The sequence below is a fragment of the Dermacentor silvarum genome, chromosome 4 (assembly GCF_013339745.2).
Source record: "Dermacentor silvarum isolate Dsil-2018 chromosome 4, BIME_Dsil_1.4, whole genome shotgun sequence".
NCBI classification, from domain to species: Eukaryota; Metazoa; Arthropoda; class Arachnida; order Ixodida; family Ixodidae; genus Dermacentor; species Dermacentor silvarum.
The window spans coordinates 139840966-139862875 of NC_051157.2; the positions used below are offsets into that span (position 1 = coordinate 139840966).

The following is a 21910-nucleotide window of genomic DNA, read 5'->3' on the forward strand; positions in this document are numbered from 1 at the left end:
GTGTACTTCAATGCACCCGGTGGCAAGTCACGTGAAAGGGATGTATAGTGGAATCTCGTTGATACGTTCTTTACGGGAACTGCAAAATAAGACATATCATCCGAAAATCGTATTGTCCGAAATATATTGCTCCTATAAGACACTGGCCGGGAAATCAAGAAAGAACGTATTATGCATAGTCGTATCAATGAGATTCCACTGTAGTATCTTCGAGAGTTATCCGAGAATACCACTCTTACTGCTGTGTGAGGCTGGCTGTTTCTAAATATAGCGTAGACCACTTATAACACTTGTGGGGATCGAGGTGCCTTCCCGCGCCTCGTCCCCCAGCTCGCGCGTGGCGCTTAGCTCGATCCCCGGGAACCGCCGCCGTAACGGCAACATGGCGGACACGGCTAGCGCGCCGGACTTACTTTCCCGCGCAAACCGTGCTTCTCCCCCTCGGAATTGGACTTGCCCCGCGAGACACGTCACCGGGACGCGCCCTGACTGGCCTCCCGCGCGGCGGCCCCCGGGCACCCTCTCCACCCGAGCTCTCGTCCGCGGAGCGCTTCCTCGCCGCGAGAGAGGCTCACAGGCTCGCAACGAGGTGGTTACATGAGACCTTTGTTCTCGCGACTCCTCGTTATCGCGCTTGGCGGACCGCTACCCGGTTAGCCCTAACGCAGCGGGCGCGCGTACTCGATCGGTCTTGCGGCGAGCCTTGGCCGTAAGCGCCGTGACTGTAGCACTGAGCTGTACCTTGGGTGAATAAACCCGTGTTTGTTGGCGATCTGACTCCGGAGCCTTCTCTGCGCCGTGTCGGAGAGTCGACGAACCCTGCCGTAGCACCTTTGTGCGTTGCGGAGTGGAGGAGCGTCGTGCCCTTTCCTGACCGTCGCTCGTAGGGTAAGCCTTGTACAAACCCATCTCCACACACTGTAACAACCTGTATGTAATGTGAACCAGATTATTATACGAGGGGTAATTTTAGGTCCGCAAGAAACTTTCTCCGTTATGTGTCCCACAGAACTTGTGCCAAAATTTTAAAATATACTAATGCCACGTAGCTAGACAGAACCAAGGTAATGTTGTTTGCCGAAGCTTGGAGCAAGTCGGACAGCTTTTTGTAGTCCGATCTGGGGTTCTTTAACGTGCACATTATAGAATCGGAAGTGGTCAAAATTCAACCAGAGCCCCCACTATAGTGTGCCTTTTAATCAGATCGTGGTTTTGGCATGTAAGACCCTAGAATTTAATTTTTTTTATCTTTGCCTGCTTGTAGGAGAATGTGGAGTCATGCGCATTCATTTGGCTTTGTGTCTGCAGGTGTGGTCAAAAGCCTCATTGCTTTTCTCTCTCTCCCAACAGGTTGACCTGTTTCTCAGTTGCCACGATGCACGCCCTCAGCTTCCAGAAGAAAGAGCCGAGTCAGGATGGGCACCACTTCTATAAGGTTGGCCACACCTCTTGTCTCTACTCCGTACACAGGGCAGTGGTGCAACAGCCCTTCGCTCGACGTGGTGGCTCAGCGGCTGTTGCATTCTGAGCGTGAGCTTGCGGGTTTGTTTCTTGACCTGGCAGCCACATTCTGATAGGAGTCCATGTTTGGCTTTCTTTCTTGATTCGATTTGATATCTGATTCAAGATCTACTATTCGATACTCACACACCCCTAGTTTTCAAGCTTTTAGTAACCGCTAATTAATAAAAAGTTGGTCATATACAAGTTGTCTGAGCATGTTCCTTGCATTTTGCGATGCATAGGCAGCTATGTAAATGTGGTAAAGGAGTGTTAATGCTCCATTTTGGCGATTTGTAGCAGCTTCACAAACTCCAATGGGGAAAGCATTGAATAACCGAACTATCTTGTCTTTAGAGTGCTCTCCTTATCACCTATTTCATGTTTGGTGGACACAGCTGATGGCAGGCATCTGCGTGCAGGGCTGTGTTTCTGGTCGGCTAATGTTTGAGTACCAGCTGGGGCCCGACGTGGTGGCTGGCATGGAGAGTGCCGTGGGCCAGTCGGCGCAGGATGGAGAACTGCTGGGATCTCGCATCCTGTCATTCTGCACGGTGGGGTCGCCCAGTATCGCGTGCACGGCTGGCGATGTGGCCTTGTCGCCTACCGGAACCACACGGCCAGGCTCGGGTGAGTGAATGAACTCCTACACTTTGAGCTGGGGAGCAGAGTGTGTTTTTAAAGTAATTAAGTATTATTAGGATCAATCCCTGCCTTTTCTTTGCATGTCGAGCTCGTTAACCTCGTTTACAGCCTCAACCATAATTTTTAAAAGAGCAGTGACTCAAAAAGTTTGGATCTTGTCTTTTCAGTTGTAATAAGTAGCCAATGACCCAGTTATCACGACACAAAACCTCGTTTGCTTCAGCGTGCAATGGTTATTTATTTAGAGCATGGGTTCTCAAAGTGGATTCCGCAGGCCCCTGCTCGATGTTTCGCGAGCCACTGATAAATTTTTCGTGGTCCCGCGCTTGCCAAGTGGCTAAAACAGCGAGCACGAGGTGCGCTCGATCCACACAACCTCCATTACCCATGCCCGAGTGTCAAAAAGCATATCACAGTGTGTAACGGCAACGCTCGAATTGCGCAATAAATCCGCAACCAGCTTGTAGCCATCCAACCTCCGAAAACGGGCAGCCATGGGCAGCGTGCCTAAGCTTTCACACTTGAATCTCCGAGGCCATAACTTAGCACCATGCGCATTTCTCCCGTTTGTAGACAGGGCCGGTGCTGATAGCGTGCGCACGGACGTATACGTCGGCGGAATACAAAAATAAATGCGCGCCGCAAAAGAGCAAAAACGGCGCTAGCGTCCAAAACTAAGCGGCACAGTCCGCATCGCTATGGTCCTCAGCGGCAATCGTACGCGATATGTGACTGGCAGCAACGCCAGTGCTGATAGCGTGCGCACGGACGTATACTTCGGCGGAATACAAAAATAAATGCGCGCCGCAAAAATGCAAAAACGGCGCTAGCGTCCAAAAGCGAAGCGGCACAGTCCGCATCGCTATGGTCCTCAGCGGCAATCATACGCGATACGTGACTGGCAGCAACGCCGGAACGCTTCGTGTCTAATTGTGCCTTTATTCTTGCGTTAATCGCTGCGCGTAACACCGCGTTGGCGGCTAGCCGCCTGCCTTCATAAGTGCGTAGTCGCCATCTATGGTCGCATCGACAGCCAGCACAGTTTCGTACGCAGCGGTTGCGGCAAATAGTAATTTCGTTTTGACTCGGTGCGCGCGTTGGCTGCATGCCTTCACAACTGCATAGTCGCATATAGCGACCGCGGTTTCATGCGCACTTGTTGCAGCAAACTGTAATCTCGTTTTGACTTGGTGTGTGCGTCAGCTGCCTGCCTTCTGAACCGCAAGGTCCCGTTCATAATCGCGTTCGATAACGGCAGCGGGTTCGTCCGCAGCGGTTGCGGCAAGCAGTAGTTTCACTTTGACTCAGTGCAAAGCTGTCGAAGATAAAGAGCACCGGCTACATCACGATGGACAGACAATTTGTTGGCGACCAGGTCACTTGGGAAAAAATAATTGGGGTGTGGGCGCGGTTGTGAAAAGCGGGTCTCGGATGAAGACCCGCGCTGCGAAGGATGTCGCGAGGCCTTCGCCGCTGCTAGCTCTAATCAGTCATGAACTGAAAATATCAGCTTCCGCACTGCTCTTGTGCAAAATAGAAGCGAGATTAGCTGGTTCATTCAGTAAATAAAAGCGTGTTGACGTAGTAAGCATTCATTTATTGTTTTCTTGATACCCAGTATAATTGGACATTTGGTTAATTAGGACATATTAATTTGGTTAATTCGTGGGGGGGGGGTGTTCCTTGGTGTTTCATGGAGCTTAGCAGGGTTCCCTGGAACGAACATGCTTGAGAACCCCTGAATTTTAGAGCATTATTTATGGCAACTAGCCCAACTTTTCAGAGAGCAACTAGAGGGGACAGTAGGTTTGTAAACACGGCTGGCCATGGGATCACACAATACTGTGACATGAACGCCGGCGTGCGAGATTTGTTGTTGCTAGTTGTTTTTATTCATCTATGTACACACGTGCCGCGCGATGTCTTCGCTGTCCTCGTCCTTGTCTTTATTTCTTCATCCAGCAGCGACAGTTTTCTGCAGACAGGAAGGAGTAGCCACCATACTAGATGTGGCCGATCACTTTTAGGCATAGGTATCTTCAAACAAACCGCCTTTCTCACGTGGCAACCCTGCTGTTGAAGATTTAGGAAAACTGGCATTTTTTTCTTAAAACCCAGTTAAGTAATTTGTTGTACTTGTTGTAACGTAGTTGGTTTTTTTGTTAGATAGCATTCGCTCCATTATTTGTAATTTCAATACTGTTCCCCCCCGCCCTTATGTAATGCCCTGTTAAGGGGGACGCGGCTTTCGCATCGCGAAAAATGGCTAAAAAATCGATTTTTTGAAAATCACATTTTTAGTTTCTGTAACTCTTATTCTATCTGATTCCGAAATATCATCACTCAAAACCAAGTAGAAGTGCTCTAAATAAATTGTTGTATCAGCCAAGGTGCCGAAAAATTGCACGGAAATCGAGAAAAAAAACTGCGTTTTTCAAGCCACGATATCTCCGGAACGGCGCAGCCGAGCGCCGCCATCTTGGTCTCGTTGGAAAGCCCATTTCTCCGTCTTCAAATCTGCCGCTTCAGCTATCTCCTCCATACAGAAACAAGCACACAAAAAGCAAATGATTGAAGGTCGTGCCGGAGCCACCGATTGGCCGCGCCCGCCACGTGACTCCAGTGCGGTTCGCCATTGGTCCGGTGCTCGCTCATGATGGCGTCGTCTGCTCCGCTTGTTGCGGTCTCCTCGTGAGCTTCGGACAGTTTCCGTAATCTCGACGAGTGTTAAAGCGGACACTACGCAGACATCGCAGTAGCGTGGCCGATTCCGCTTTTTGTGGACGTCTCAGACCCGTGGCTAAGCATTCCGAGCATCGGTGACGCGGACTTCGCGAACGAGCTTCGGGCACGGAATGCTCGGACACGCGGATAAGCCTTTCGTGCGTAGGCGTCTCCGACTCGGCGATGAAGCACATCGCGCGCGGACTTCTCGGGTCCTTGCCTAAGCATTTCGTGCGTTGGCGCCCTCCGACTGCGCGACTAAGCAAATCGAGCGTCGACTCCTCGAGCCCGCGGCTACGCATTTCGCGCGTCGGCACATCGCTCAACAAGTGTCGACTCCTCGGACCCGCGGCTACGCACTTCGCGCGTCGGCACCGCGAGCGTTGACTCCTCGAGCCCGCGGCTAGGCATTTCGCGCGTCGGCACCTCGGACTGTGCGACTAAGCTAATCGAGCATCGACTCCTCGAGCCCGCGGCTAGGCATTTCGCGCGTCGGCACATCGCTCATCGAGTGTCGACTTCTCGGACCCGCGGCTAGGCACTTCGCGCGTCGGCACCTCGAGCGTTGACTCCTCGAGCCCGCGGCTAGGCATTTCGCGTGTCGGCACATCGAGCGTCTATTCCTCGGACCCGCGGCTAGACATTTCGCGCGTCGGCACCTCGGTCTGCGCGATTGAGCTTACCAAGCGTTTGGACCCGCGACCAGGCATTTCGCGTATCGGCACCTCGGACTGCGCGACTAAGCTCGTCGAGCGTCTATTCCGCGGACCCGCGACGAGGCATTTCGCACATCGGCACCTCGGACCCGCGACTTGGTACATCGCGCGCCGACTCTATTATCGTAATGCCACGATATATCGTAACAATACCTATCATACCACCCCTTTAATTCATAAAGAGAACCTCATGATGAGCTCTGTTCACTAGGCCACTTGGGCTGGCACAGACACCTGGCTGCAGAAGTGAGGCATGATACAAAAGTACAGGCTAGAAAGCACCTAGCAGCTGCATTGCTGCCTATCTTATCAGTGGCTCTCCTAACCTCCATAGCCATTGTCAATGGATGATGATTCAGAAGGCTGCTGAGAGCCTTCATTCAGTAACATTGTCGATTCTACCAAAAGAAAACAATGCCTCACTGACTGCACTAGAGGCTGCTATCAATGAGGCAGTCTGCAGGTACAACGCTAGAACTACTGTATATTTATGCCCACATAGTTCTGCACCTCACTTGGTTTGAAACCCAGGCACCATGCTCTTTGTAGAGCAGCAGTAAAGAATGCCATAAAAACATCAAAAAGGCAGAACGAAGGCGCAGCAGACCAGAGGCCACATGTCCAAGAAGCCCCACATCACAAAACACATCAAAGATTACAAATTTCGTGCGTTTTAGAGAACTGAAGAGAAGGTGAAACTTTGAGAGCCGTTTTCTCAAAACTGTCTTTTCGCCTTTCTGCTCAGTTTCTGGAGCTGATTTCTTCGTTATCGTTTAGCCTATTTTGATTCTGTTTTTTTGTCACGTTCCTTGGACTACAGTGCAGGTCGAGACAGTCTCGCATTTTTATCTTGACTTTTTATAAATTTATGGCATGGCTATTCGTTCACCCCGAAAGTGTGCTTGGTGCGAAGGTAACTTGAAAAATGACTATCTAAAAAATTTGTGTTGCGAAAAAAAAAATGTAAGACTGTCACGACCTTCAGCACGCATTGAGCTATGCAGTCAATACTCAACGAGCCTTCCATCATGTTTTTTAAGCTCCCCAGGCCCTCCAGAAAGTTCAAGAGAGAAAAATTCTGCTCAATAAAATGTTCTCAAGGTATCACTCTGAAACTTTGATGGAAGTATCAGGGAGACATTCTAAACATTTGTGCCAATTTTCATCAAAATCCATGGAGAAATCAGGAAGTTGATTTTCAAAGCCACGTCCCCCCTTAAGGGTCCTTCAGGGTAAATAAATGATGATGATGAAGAAGTAAGAGTGCCATATATTATAATGAACCACCTGGGCAATAAAATACAATCTTTCTACAAATCTTCAGTAAGGCAAAGCAGAGGTAAGCGTAAAACAAATTTTTTTTCTATGGTCGAAATGAGGTGAGCAAATGATGATGCTCTTGTCAACTTCTGCCCCTGAGGGCCTGAAGGTGTTGGGCAGATGTCAACGACGCAATATGCACTCGACATTGTGCTGTACTTGCGTCTGGACAACAATATAGTAGAACCTAGTTGACACGATCCTGTTTCGTATGATTTTACAGCGCCAGCATTCGTGACCGAGAACACCAAAAACGACTCAGTACTGTTACACTTCCTTTTTGCCGATTAACACGTTCCCGGAAAACATGATCTTTTGGCACCAATTTTCAGAAGATCGCTAAACTGCGATTGTGTGATGTGTTTTGCAGCCACTAGATCCCATGGCATGAGGCAGGCGTGATCGAGGACTGCCGCTCGCCGCAGGAGCTTCCCCGCAGTACACAAGCGTGCAACATGTGGAAACGCTGGCGCACGCCAACGAATCTCCTCGCGGGTCGTCGCATGCCGCATTCACAGCTATCACTGCAAACCCTGTCGCGATTAGCATCTTCATTTATCTGTTTGTAGTGCTGTTGGAAGCGTACTGCACACATTTAATGGGTGATGGCCCAAACGTGCTGCCGTTCTGTAGCTGCTGCAGGAGGTGCGAAAGTGAGCCTCATGTTTCATTCTGGCGGAATTGCATTGCGTTGTCACCCTCAAGCTCGATTTCATTTTGGTTTGCCTTTGCCATCATAAAACACTACACAATAAAAAAACAACAAAGCGCGTCCGGCCGCTCAAGCCTCACCATCTCGATGCGTGTCAGCGTCTCGTCTCGTGCCGCGACGATTCTTGCCGAGTGGGCATGTCAAAAGTTCCTGCTGAAATGCCCCGCCTGAAAAAGCTGCAACTCGGGCTGCTCATGCCCCGTCCGCTCGGCGTGTGTTGGAATCTCGTGCTGCGACGATTCGTGCAACGCTTCGCATTATGTAGACGTCAACTACAACTGAGTCTGCCAAATTTTTTGATGATATCGAATTGTATGTTTTCCTTGTTAGTACGTTTTTTCTCGCACATTTTTCCAAAACTTATGAGTGAGGTTTTACTTAGTTGACAGGTCTGCTCTGCTACTACCGTATTTACTCAAATCTAGTACTCACTTTTTTTTTTCCGAGAAAGTGGGTCTGAAAATTGCCTGCGTACTACAGTCTGATACAAAATCAAAACCGCATTCGTGGTGTTGGCACCAGCCTACTGGCAGACACAGCGCCAATGCCATCACAAAATGACGACAGCATGATTTTGTGAAGATTGCTGTCAGTTCATTTTGCACTCGACTACGATCTTGAGAAAAGATATTTTCGGCAAATAAATTTCGAGGATACTATTACTTTCGCGAGATTTCGCATGTCTCGGCACCAGATGGGTCAGCATAATCTACCCCAGCGTATTTGGTACTGTACCAAGCTCGCTGGCTGCGCACAGTTCCAGGCATGCTGTCACACACACTTCGACAAGTCTGAAGCAGTCTCTCGCTAAAGTTATAGTGGTACTGCGAAACCACGTTAATACAAATACTGCATTAAGAAAATTTTAGAAATCCCCTGCTGACTGCTTATACAGTAGTTTCAGTGTAAAAAATATTTCAGTACTACGAACTTCGTGATACCCAATTTTTCCAAGTAATGATCATTATATAGTTTCCACGTCATGTTAACAATGCTTAAGTACTTAAGATCCATAAATCTGGGGATTCTTAGATTTCCGTGTATCCTTTACGGCAGCCGGAACAGTATGCTAGCAGACGACAAGGCGCAGAAAGCTGATGCCGTGGTGCCTGGAATTGGAAAACCCGAGATGGTGCCAAAGGAGAGAAACGCGAGAGAAAACTTTTTTTTCTATTACGGAGGCGACGACGCGTCAGGTTTTGCAAGCGCATGCTCTGCCCAGACAAGAGTTGCCTAACAACGGAGGCATGTCTCTTCCTTCTTTTGTCCTTTTTGCGCACACCTCTTCTTTATTTCGCACTTCTTTCTGCGGCCATACCAACATGGGGCGCAGATAAATGTAACCTCCGTGCTCACGGGGATGCCCACACGGTTGCACTTTCCGAAGGGTGTTGTTTACAGGCACTTGCGCTTTGTTCAAGTGTGCCCGCCCACCTCAAGGGAGATGATTACGGTGACCACGGCAAGGAATGTGAAAACAAACAAAACATTGCGCTTTGGAGGCGACATGGAGCTTCGTCTTTGTCGGTGGTTTTCTTTGCGTCAGCGTCTTTTTTTGCACACCCCACTTTCACTATGGCCTATTTGCCTCTTCGGGAAAGGCATTTGAGAAATGCTGTTGGGGCCTGAGGAAGTGCTGTGAACTTGGGATTACATGCACGTGATGTGCCTTTCCGCAGAGCGTGTGGAAGACCTGCTGCTCATCTCCTGGCAACTGGTACGGGGTAACCGCGTGCTGGGCACTTACCTGTCGGTGTTTGACATCAACCAGTGGTACCGGGCACAGATGCCGCGGGCCTTCAGGTAAAAATTTCTGCATAGTCTGTCGTTACCCTCTTCTTTCTCTTCATTAACATGGCTCAACTCTCCGAGATAACTGCTTTTAGGCGATTCTCTTAGACAGACAATTAGATATCAGTTGGTCAAAATAAATTCAAAGCCCTCTGCTATTGTCGTTATCTTGTGGTGATGTACATGTGCATAAAGATCCAACAATTACTAATGTGTTTATGATTAGTTGCTGACCGATGATTTGGACATTTTCACATCACCACCATGCGCCCCTTAAGCGTGTATGTATAAGCACGACCAAAATCTCAGTCTGGTTAAGGTGCCCTGTTCAATAATCCCAACTCTACCTGCATGACCATGTACTAATCCTGCCGCAAATACAAATAGAATGAGCTGTGAGTGATTTTGTTTTGATACATTGCTGGTGCCTCCTTTAAACCATAAAGTAGTTAAGCCTTGTAGATTCAGTATTAGCTGACTTTGCCCAAACCTTGGGGCAAGCCAAGTCAAGCAGCTAAGTTGTATATACGGTTGTAAAGGCTGCATTTGCAGTTTGTCATATGTGTCCCGCTCGTCTAGCGTTTGTTCCTTCATGAGTAAAATAGAGACACGGTCTCCGGTGACTTAGTCAGCTGTTATAAATTTTTATCGCTTAGAATTGTCAATCAGCTTTGAATGACATCAACTCCACCCTGGATGGTGACTTTGACTAGCGCCGCAACGAGGGCCACGACTGTTGTAAAGAAGGCCATAATGATTTGGCTGACAAAGCGCCGTCGACGTCGTTGATGTTGCCACAACGTAGATTTGGCGCATGCATTGACCATTCTTTCGTGTATCTGTAGTGATAGCATGACAGTGGCTGAAATACAGACAGGTCACATGCAAGCTTGTGCTTGCAGCAACTTGTTGTCAAGCTTTTCTGGCCACTTGTGGAATGAACGAATGAATAAAATCTTCATTTTGAAGAAGGTGACGGTTCTCGGCCGCTGTTGAGGGAACGGAATTAGGTGGGAACGGAACCTAGATTAGCGGATTGTTGGCTGAGGTACATCGTCATCTCAGTCTTTTGTCTTCCGGTTTTGTAGGCTCTTGTACTTATAGGTGCTTGTTCAGTTCCGTCGCTCTCGCATGATCTAGTCGACCTCTCCTGCACTACTCGAAACAAGCCACTTTGTCTGCGTATGTCGTGATGGCTTTACAGTTAAACCTGGATATAACGAAATTGACAAATTCCCGAAAAACTTCGTTATAAAGAGGATTTCGTTATATGCAGGTTCGGCACGAAAATTCGAAAAATAAACGTTTACCGTATTTACTCGATTTTAACGCGCCCTCAATTGTAACGTGCACCCGTTTTCCGTTTTCATCGAAGCACTCAGCCTCGGAATGTCACACCAGGTACCGGATGCGTGGACGCGTGTCGTTTCGCACAAGCGCGAGGCATCGGAAACGAAGAGCGAGCGTCACGATGGCGTCGTAGCGTCGTATAGTGTCACAGTAGAACCTCGCTGTTACGTTCCCGGCGGCTGCGTTTTCCCGGCTGTTACGTCGTTTTCGACCGGTCCCGGACAGCTCCCATAGAACTCAATGCGTAATGCAGCGAGCCGCAAGTTGCCGCGAGGCCACCGTGGCACGCGCGTCTCGCCGCGCGGCAGCGCAATAAGATCTCCCGCGCTCTCCGAACGGGCGAGCAACACCGCGAGCGCTCGTTGTTTCATGCGAGAGACGATGATCGTCGATTGAAAACCCGGCGCCGACCGGCGGCGTTCCGGTTGTGATGGCTCCATGACGCCACCCTCGTCGCTCTTGATTGGTTCTTCATCTTGCGGCACGCGGCATTTGCCGCAGAACCCATTTCGCGCGGCACGCCGCAAGACCCCCGATTCCTGCCGCTTTTGCCGCACGTTTTTGCCGCTAGCGTGGCCGTACCCTAAGTCCAAGGGCGATAACGCAGTCGCCGCGTGCCGTATGCTGTATGTGCGAGTGAAAACGTGGGAGGCCAGCAGACAACCGCATCTCGCGCGCGCAAGAAAAGCATGGAGGAAGCGCGCCGGCGCACCTTCTTCCGTTGCGCTCGAGGCAGCGGTGAGGGGGAGGGATAGCGGGGCGGCGCGCGGTCGCACAGGCCGTATCTTGAAAGCGATCTGTGTTGGGGCAGAGTCTAGCAGTGTAGGTGCGTCGGCGACTCGTAGCTTTCTGCGTGCTGTGTGTTCTCGGCGCCCAGTTTGCGTTGAAGCGATAGACAACAGCACGAAGGTCACTTCGGTCGCTTCTCCAGCGGCGCTTCCACACGCCGCCAGCGTTTGACAGGGCGTGTCCGCGCTCTTCGAGTGATGTGCCACAGCGTGTACCAGCGTGTCGGCAACATCAGCTGGGAAAGGAGAGAGTGCCACTTGGCGAGCTAGGCCAGCTGCAGCAAGCGGCAGGATCAGATTTGAATGAAGGGAGGGGGAAAGGTCATGCCCGCGACGGCAAGATCGCCGGGTCGAGGGATGCAGCGCCGCCTCGCACACGTGCGCTCGCTTCGCATTCCATCGCGGCGGAGAAGGTGCTTCCGGTTGCTGCTCGCGCAAAAATGACAAAATTTGGGGCGAAATCTCTAGGTAGTCGGAGGGGAAAATTCGTTATATCGAGGGGGTCTCCCGCTGCCACTTCGTTACGTAGAGGTCTCAAATACATGTGCTTCTATGGAGTAACGGCGGGGAATCGAAAAACTTCGTTATATCCAGGAATTCGTTATATGGAGGTTCGTTATAAGCAGGTTTAACTGTACATGTTTTAGGGTGAGTTTGTATTCGATTTCCTAGTGTTGTAATTTTTCCTTGAATGTACGGTAAGTGTTGGATGTTGGACCTTCCTTGTGAAAAAGCACCACAGCTCCAAGTGAGGTGTTGCATATCTGCTCTGCATGACTGCTGACATTGTGTGCATTGGGTATAAGTGTTCACAGTCGTAGATTGGCTGGGCTTGTGGAATAAGACTTATGTGGCAAATTCATTATTTCAGATTTGTATTATTCTGACATTTAAGTGTTTTAAGCATGTGATGGTCATTGGACGCAAGGGTTCCCACTATCTTTTAGTGGCTGATGCTTTCCGTCTGTGAATCGTCCGTTCCCACCTGTTTCGCATTAAGTCATGCCCTTATATTCAGCAGTCAACTTCATCCGTTCAGCATGGCGACGCTGGGCATTTTGCTGCTGTTTGTTAATTCAACCTTTCGGATAATTTGACCAAATCTTGTGGTTCTTGCAAGGCTTTAATTAACCAGTAATTAATTACTGTGCTGTGCCTGTGCTCAGTAAGGCATAGCTTTATGCCAGTTGGTTCTGCATTGTAACAATTGGCGAGTAACGCTAAAAGAAAAGATGCATGTAGATGCAAACAAGCGTTGTCTATGGCTAAGAAACATTCTAGAGCCTCCTGGTGAAGCAGCGTGGCTGTGTTCTTTGTTTTGCAGGGCCAATTCCTTCCAGCTGTGCTCCTTCATTGGCCTCTTCTCGCTGGCAGAACTGGTTGCAAAGTGTGGCAACCACGCTGTCCTGGTGAGTGATGAGCTGCCAGTTGCCTGCGTTATGCTGCCGTTTTCTTACTGTTTTTTTTTTTTTTACTAGCCTAGTAGAGCCATGTTAGGTTAACCCTTACCATCTAATTCTTGTTCTTGCTAGTTTTTCTCTGCTGCACCTGGCAGATGGTTCTTATTGATTTTTTACGTGGTAGCTGTAGGGCAGGGTTCTCCACAGAAAATTTTGAGGTGGCCAGAGAACCAACCTTATTTGAGACTTGAGGACCGGGGGGGAGGGGGGGGGGGGAGATAGGCAGATACTGAATAATTACAACACAACAGACGTTTGAACGCAATCACACAACGCAACAATGCAGGAGACTTTATTTCTGCAAATGCAGCTTACGGGGGTGCTATTCTGGATACTTCTCGAAATCTGCCATATTGTTGAACACTTGAAGGTCGACTCACCTGATTGGTTGAGAGCAGGCTCTCAGGCTGCTCTCAGGCAATTAGATTATGCGACAGATTTCAACAACATGGCGGATTTCAACAAGTGTCCAGAATACAGTGAAACCTCGTTACTACAAACACCACATTAGCGAACTTTTCAGATTACCAAATTCCCCTGCTGACTGCTTATAGCTTCAGTGTAAAAATATTTCAATACTATTATGAACTTCAGAATACCGAACTTTTCAGAATAACTATCGCTCTTCAGTTTCCATGTCATGTTAACAACGCCTCAGTACTACGAACTAATATTCCGAAATCTGGTGATTCTTAGATTTCGGTGTGTCCGTTGCGGCAGCCGGTACACTAGGCTAGTAGACGACAAGGTGTAGAAAGTAAATGCTGCAGCGCATGAGTTTGGAAAACCCGAGATGGCGCCGGAGAAAATAAAGAATACGCGGGGAGAGGACTTTCTTCTTTCCAGGCGAAGCTTGTATTGCCTCACTTGTGTCGGCGTCGGTGTTGGTGTTGGCATACGAAAAAACCCAAGCCTACAGAGAAAACAAAGCGCTACAGCAGGGGTTCTCAAGCATGTTGGTCCCAGGGAACCCTGTTAAGCTTCCATCAAGTGCCAAGGAACCTCCTCACGCCCCCCCCCCCCCCCCCCCCCCAAGATGCTAGGCGTAGCCTGCAACATGTTTGGGGCCAACGGTGGTGGTGGACAGGCTATGTTGATGGCGAAGTGCAACGCACGTGGTGCAAACTGGGTGCAATCGTCATGAGCCAAGACAAGACAGCATCGCAACCAAGACATGCCGAGAAAGAATGAGCTTTTAGTGCATATCGCACGGGGAAACCTTTCATTAGAATAGCTCTTAGAATTAGTGCCGACTACTTTTCGTACTGCAAAACCTTGTAAATTCGAATTTCACGGGACCGAAAAAAAAAATGGCTGAATTTGAATTAACCGAATGTCGAATTATCGTGGGTATAAAGAAAATAACAAACAAATGCCTACTACGTCAACCCGCTTTTATTTACTGAATGAATCGGCAAATCCTGTTTCTATTTTGCACAAAAGCAGTGCGGAAACTGCAATTCTCATCTCGTATCTGATTAGCGCTCGCAGCGGCGAAGGCCTCGTGACTTCCTTCGCAGCACGGCCGCGACGCGTGTCTTCATCTGAGGCACGCTTTTCACTACCGCGTGCACATACATTATTTTTAAAAGCGTGAGCCTTTCTATGCTTACCCAACGAGAAAACTGTCCGTGCGTCAGTCCGTCCGTTAGCCTCTCGCGTTCAACGATCGCTTTCAAGATATAGCTCGCAGCAGCGAGCAACTTTACCTTAGTGCCGCCTGGTGCTTCAACGCACACGAAGTGGCGAAAACGCAATGCGCGAAGTTAGCAGCAGTCGGCACTGTCTGTCCGCTTTCGCAGTTCACTTTCAAGTTACGGTCCGCGCGGCCGTGCCAGAGTACGTTTGATGGGTCCGTGCCGACGCCAGAGTCCGTTGATCACGGTTCATAATGGTTCGGCACGGAGCTAAAGAGCGATAACGGTTTATGATGACGGAACGTCATCAGCTCACATGGCGCCGCCACTTGCAGTACTTTGCTTGCGTTATCAATGCACCTTGCGCCTCTATCCGCACCAGTTCGTGTTGCTGCAGCGCTGTTGTTTGTACTGGTCGGATCAAGTGTCTTAACACTGATAATGACACCAGGCTGCGTGGAGATGAGCAAGTGGCACAATGCTTACGCATACTTAAACAACTCCCGGAGGAGTTTCTGCTTGGCATTTTTAACCATTGAGCTGGTCGCCAACAAATTGTCTGTCCATTGCGTAGTAGACAGTGCGCTTCATCCTCGACATCTTTGCACTGAGTCAAAGCGAAAGTACTGTTTGCCCCAACCGCTGCGGACGAAACTACGGCCACTATTGACGGTGACCTTGTAGTTCTGAAGGCAGGCGGCCAACGCACGCACCGAGACAAAATGCAACTAGCACCAAGACAAAATGAAACTACTGTTTGCTGCAACAACTGCGGACGAAGCCGCAGCCACTATCGCCGTGATCATGGATGGCGACTATGCATTTGTGAAGGCATGCGGCCAAAACGTGCACCGAGTCAAAACAAAACCACAGTTTTCCGCAACTGCTGTAGACGAAACCGTGGTGAGTGTTGACGCGATCATGGATGGCGACTGCTCAGTTATGAAGGCATGTGGCCAGTCGCCAACCCAGTGTTATTCGCGCCGATAAACGCAAGAATAGGCACGAAGCGTTCCGGTGTTGCTGTCACGTACGATTTCCGCTGATGACTATGGCGATGTAAACTTGGCGAACGCGGAACCAGGGAATATTTATCAGTGGCTCGTGGAACCCCTGGGTTCCGCGGAACCCACTGTGAGAACCCTTGCTCTACAGAGATTTCGTGAGGACTGTGTGATCACCCGAGAATACCGCCCCTGGCTCCCTGCTTTTGTCGCTGTTCCCTATGTCCGTGTCGCTCATGGGAATTGTTTCTGGAATACTCGGGATGCTGGCCTTTGTGGCTCTGTGCTGTTTCTGCGCTTCATCAATAATGATTATAATAATAATAATAATAGGGACAAGCTTCTTCAGTTTGTCTCTGAGCGTCAGCACTGTTCGTTTCTACCGACATTGTGCATCGTAATAGCCAGACACATCAAGCTGAGGACATACTCGGAGACAGTTCAGTTCCTTGTAGTTCCTACAGGGGTGGGATTCCTGCGCCAAATGCAGAATATTGACCGAAATTGCGCCGCGCTGCGCCAGAATGGCTTCAGCATGTCTGCTTCGGCAGTGGCCATGAATGGCGAGCGGATTCGTTCTCCGAAAAAGAATGCGGCCGACCACACTCTGTGCACCGCACAACGACGCCTCCTGCAGAGTTTCTCCTGATTTTCGCGCTTATAACACTGGATCTTTCTGCGCATCCGGCACGTGGCACGCGGCCACACCTGGCTGTTGTCACTGCTGTCGGAACAGCCAGGGCGGCTGTATATTTAGAGTGTACAGTCAAACCTCATTAATACGTACCCGTTTAATGTGTAATTGCCGTTAAAACGTAGTTGCGAAGATTCCCCCAACCAGCCCCCATTGCACCCCATGCATTGGCTGACCGCTTTAGTCGTAGTCGCTCATTGCTCACCAAACGGTTAGTGCGTACTGTTTTTCTTTCTAGTTCTACATGCACAGGCACAAAATCGGCAAAATCTCATGTGCGCAGACGTTCGATTCTTGAGTTATGACGCCCGGACGACAGTCGCCAGCAATATGAACTTAAAACAAGGCCACTGTCACAGATCCCGTGGACGAGGCGCAGACGCCGGACCAAATTCCAAAGCCGACTTATCCGCTTCCGAAAATAATCCCACGAAAGCAAGGACAATTAAGAATGGGCCCTCTGGTGCGCCAGTGAACACCGGTTGCTGTCCAAAGACCGAGTCAGAGCCCATAGTTGTCAAAACACAACAAAATGTATTCTTCACACAAGGCAGTTGCACACAAACGTGCACACTTAGGCTAGACACAACACAATACAATTCAGATAGGTATTCACAAAACACAGTAAAATAATTCACGACAAGCACTAAGAGTCCAACACGTAAAGTACAAAATGAATAGGAACACTAAGTGTCCGATCGTATTCACCGTGCTGGTCCTGGAGTCAGACGATCTCGGTGTAGCTTGGGGCAAATCTCAAAGAAGGAACTTCTTCCGGAAATGCGGACGCTCGAACTCGTCGACTAGCTTGCCAGGGAATCCCCTTCTTCCGCAGACGGTCAGTCTTCACGTTACATCACTTTACCGGAGTGGTATGATCTCTTCTGATTCTCGCACGGCGGTTATATAGCCGTCATAGGCGTTCTCGAACCTTCCTATCGGAGTCGTGCTCTGGTAGCATGGCCAAAGCCTGGGAATCTTCGTATTTTCTCGCACCTTCGACCGCCGCCGTCAGAGCGTCGTCGAGGGAGGGGCTTGGGGAGTTATCCTGTTGGCGCACATTCACGCTGTAGTAATCTCTTTCTCGACTCGCCGGGTGAGAAGGTGTCTCCGCGCCCGTGCTCTCTCTCTGGTTGCCGTCACCTCGATGTCTAGACTTCGTTGGTCACGTCGGCTGTTTGAGGCGTATGCGCTCTCCCCCTCTCTTGAAACTGTCGCGGTGCCAGCGTGCTTTTTTTGCTGGCTTGCGTGACACGTGGTGCGCGCCTCGACTACGCGCACTTTTGTGACAGCCACCATGACGTATTTCCTGCTCATACAGCTGTTGCCGATTGCCGCACACAAAAGCATGGCCTTTGAGATTAGCTCCCAATAACGCGGAGAAGCTGCCGGTAGGGGGCGCGAATTCACTGTCGCCGTCGAATCCGATTCAAGCAGTAACTGTGCATAAGCACATTTTATTGCGAAGTGCATTTCTGCCATCACCATGGACGTCGCTTTGAGGTTCCATATAATGTCCAAACACGCCAACATTGTCGCCGTGCGCTGTACGCTGTATGTGCAAATGAAAGCTTGCGAGGGTCAGCCGACTCAATCTCATGCTCGCGTGGGAGAAAGGCAAGGGAGGTGAGAAAGGGAGGAGTTTACTTTGGTGGCGGCCACCGTATCTTGAAAGCGATCTGCAGACAAAGTGCAACTAGTGCAGATAGCTTCACATGCGCAGTGCTTTCAACGTCTAGTTCGCGTTGAAGCGAGAGATGGCACGCTCGCTGCTGCTGCCGCGCCTCCTCCGTCGAGCGTTTTGATAGCGAGTTTCCGCGGTCATCAAGCGAGATGTATTCATGTGTTTACCTGTGTACGCGTTACACTGTGCTTGTTAATTTAGTTAGTAAGCGGGGCCTCATGGACAAACTGGCTCACGGCCTTATCGAGCTCGAAGATGCTGTCGTCACGGCAAGGCCGCCATGGCGGCAAGTGAAGATTACCGATTTTTTGCTGCCTACTCGCAAATAAAGCTTGTCTGAGTGCATGTGTTTGAGAGCATCGTGACGTAGTTCTTTTCCGGCCGGTAAGTAGGCGCTAAACTGGCATTGGCGGTTAATTCGTAAATCCTTCAGTGCGTACCTAAACGTCGTTCCCGGCCGACTATAACGAGGTTTGACTGTACTAGAATATGGTTGAGTGGGCCGAGCGGCGTGGCGCTCCCTAGCTGAGAAGCAAAACAACGAAAAGTAGGCTGAGGGCACTGCGAGCGACTAGGTATTAGGGAGGCACGCGCTGCAGCGGGCTCAGCGGGCGGGCGTCTCTATCTACAGGGCGAGTATACCGTAAAAATATTGCAATCTGTTTTTATGCCCATATGGGCGAGGCCTAAGCCATTTTGACATTTCGCGAAGGGATAATGGTAGATTTGGAATAAAAAGTCTCAGTTTCGCCCGAAAGGCGAAGCATCGATTGCAATAGCAAATTAGTAGACAGCTATACGTAGTAAGGATAGTAATTTTATCGGCCGGATAAACTTGCAAACATTCGCTTACTAATTAAATCAACAAGCATGGTGTCACGCGTGCACAAGCAAACGTGAACACATCTCACTCACTGTCTAAACGCTGGAGTGAGGAAGCGCAGCTGCAGCAGCGAGCGAATTGACTGACCTTCGTGCTGCCTCTCGCTTCAAGGCAAACTAAGTGGCGAAAACACAGCGCGCACGAAGCTATGAGCACTCGCACTCTGTCCCCTTCACAGATCGCTTTCCAGATAGGGCCCGCGCTGCCGAGCCATACACAGTAGCCGCCAGAGAACAACCCCTCCCTCTGTCCCCTCCACTCCCCGTGCCTTGCGCGCGACCGAAGATGGCACACTTCCTCCCCGATTTTCCTTCCTTGGGCGCGCAAAATTGAGCCACCGATCCTCGCGCGATTTCACTCGCGCATACAGCATATGGCGCGCGGTGACGATGTTGTCGCCCCTGGACTTTATACGGAACATCAGGGCGACGACGACAGCAGAAATGCGCCTGGAGTGTCCATATAATTGCTATCGCAATAAAGACAACTTGGAATAGTTTTACGTTATACCATCCCAGGGTTGATTGTGGCTCTCTGGGTCTGCAGTGACATATCATTTGTTACCCAGAAATTATGTTAGCGCGTCGATTGGACCGCATAATTTGTGAACATTTTCCGCTGTCGTCATGAGCGTTGGCGCGGGAGTATATAGTTCGATTGTAGTTTCACCGATCTTTTCAGGAAAACATGCACTGTGCTGTCACTCGACCCACTCTTCCATATTCCAGTACGCTATAGCTACGAAGCATGCTTCTATATACTGTGTGCTTTGTGTTGGTTTATTCCCTGTTTCATCGTGGTTTCGAAGTGCGCTGCCATATTCCATTATTCCATCAAAATGCAGATTGGCCTGCTCCAAAATGAAATCCATTCTGCTCCAAGCTGCTCCAAAACGCAATTTTACTAGCTCCAAAATGACTTTGGGCAGTCCCACCCCTGTTCCTAGTTCAGTTCAGAAATGTAGTCTGAAACTGAAGTTGCCTGTCCTACTGATCAATGTTCAGCAGTAAATTCATATTGTTTCAGAAAGTGTTAATTGAATGAACTTTTTTTTTTTTTCTCTTGAAGGATGTGCGGGTGCAGCCGTCTACGGTGAAGAGATTCTACTCACCAAACCCCATGGTTGAGCAGGCTCACTTTCCATCATCGCTGGCATTCTGTGAGTTGTGGCACAAGCCCTAATGTGAGCGATTGTTGTCAGTGCAATTTGTGGTTCCATGCAGCTGTGACTGCTTTGTCTCATTTAATCTCGGGGCAGCAAATTGGGCTGGTTGGTTGGGATTCTTCCTTAGAGGTGGTAACAGCACAAACAAAGGATTAAAAAAAGAAAGACATACACAAGCGCTGAGGGTTTTTTGGTGAATAAAGCATGTACCAAGTGTTTTTGTGAAGAGTGCCGAAAATATTTTTAAATGACCTGCAGTTGATAGCACAGTTCTAGTTCTTGAGCTGTATCATTTGAAAAAGCAGACATTACTTGCATAAGAAATTGAAATGCGTAAATAATAATTAACAATGTGGCTAATTAAGTTTGTGGGGTTTTGAGCGCTCGAAATAGTTGTGCGACACCGTATCGTTGCATGGCGTTTCCAAGAGCTCCATGTCCCTTGCCTCCCTGCCTGGAGGGGGTGGCAGGGGGTCATAAAACACTCACTCGGTTGTCAACCCGCCCATGAGAAGGTCAGCGGGCTTCCCCCATTGGCTGCCTCTCTGCGGGATTCCGGCCTGTGCACTCTGGGTGCTCGCGCAAGACGAGGCCTGGGGAGACCATATCCAGGCGTTGGAAGGAGCGTATGTGTTCCTCTCTGCCGATGGAGGCCCGGCCTCGGTGGACGCACGCAGTCTTCCATCGTCTCGATGTCCTGAGGCAGTGCCTTCTGATCGTGCCCCTGTCCGTTCATCTGTTTATCTTTCTAGTTTTCTATGCTGTGGGGGTGCGCGACGCCAGGCGCTGGCCGAAGGATTGGTGGCCTCTCGAGACTGGGTTCGTTGTCCTTTGTTCTCTCTGTCGTGGTGTGCCACTAGTGGCCACCTGCAACCATTTGGCCATGTTGTATGGAAATTAGTAAAAGCATGGCCAAATGGTTCGAGGTGGCTACCAACAGCGCAACGCGACAGAACAAAGAACCCAGTCTACAGAGCGGCCGCCTATCCTTTGGCCAGTGCCTGCCATCACGTACTCCCACAGCAGAGAAGAGTAGAAAGATAAACAGACGGACGGACACATGACAAAAGACGAACGGGCACGATCGGAAGGTGCCGCCTCAGGACATCGAGACGAGGGAAGACTGCGTGTGTCCACCGAGGCCGGGCCGCCACCGGCAGAGAGGAACACGTACGCTCCTTCCAACGCCTGGATGTGGTCTCCCCAGGCCTCGTCTTGCGCAAGTGCACCTAGAGCACACTTAAGCAAGGCCCAAATCCCGCCAGAAAATCGGCCAATGGGGGAAGCCCCGTCGACCTTCCCGTGGGCGGGATAACAGCAGAGTGAGTTTTATGACCCGTGGCCATCCCGTCTAGGCAGGGAGGCGAGGGACATGGAGCTCTTGGAAATGCAAAGGAACGGCATCACACAACTATTGCAAGCGCTCGAAACCCCCCAAGTTTTAAGGGAGGGGGGTACCTTTGAGCACCAACTTTTTTTTTGAGATATCTGAATGAAATTTTCAAAGTACGTTCATAGCACAAACGTCAAAATGCGGCTGCCGAGGCTGGGATGTGATTCTGCAACCTCGTTGGGCTGCTAAGCACGAGGTCGCGGAATCAAATCCTAGATACGGCGGCCGCATTTCGATAGGGGTGAAATGCGAAAACACCCGTATACTTGAGAGTTAGGTGCACGTTAAAACCCCCAGTGGTCCAAATTATTCCGGAGTCCCCACTACAGTGCCCCTCATATTCGGATCGTGCTTTTGGCACGTAAAACCCCAGAATTTTTGGCCAAACGAGTCTTATTGAGAGACTTGTGCACTTCCTCGCTGAAAACAGCATTAATATTCGGT

The 21910-nt window shown here is 49.8% G+C and overlaps 1 protein-coding gene across 1 annotated transcript in view; it reads left to right on the forward strand.

Moving 5' to 3' along the window:
• LOC119450677 (protein ELYS-like) overlaps positions 1-21910 on the forward strand; it is a 128883-nt gene that overhangs the window by 23497 nt on the left and 83476 nt on the right. Inside the window, 5 exon segments of the mRNA XM_049666127.1 lie at positions 1351-1435; positions 1923-2130; positions 9297-9420; positions 12871-12955; positions 19977-20067. Of these exon segments, the coding sequence (XP_049522084.1) occupies positions 1351-1435; positions 1923-2130; positions 9297-9420; positions 12871-12955; positions 19977-20067 (593 nt within the window).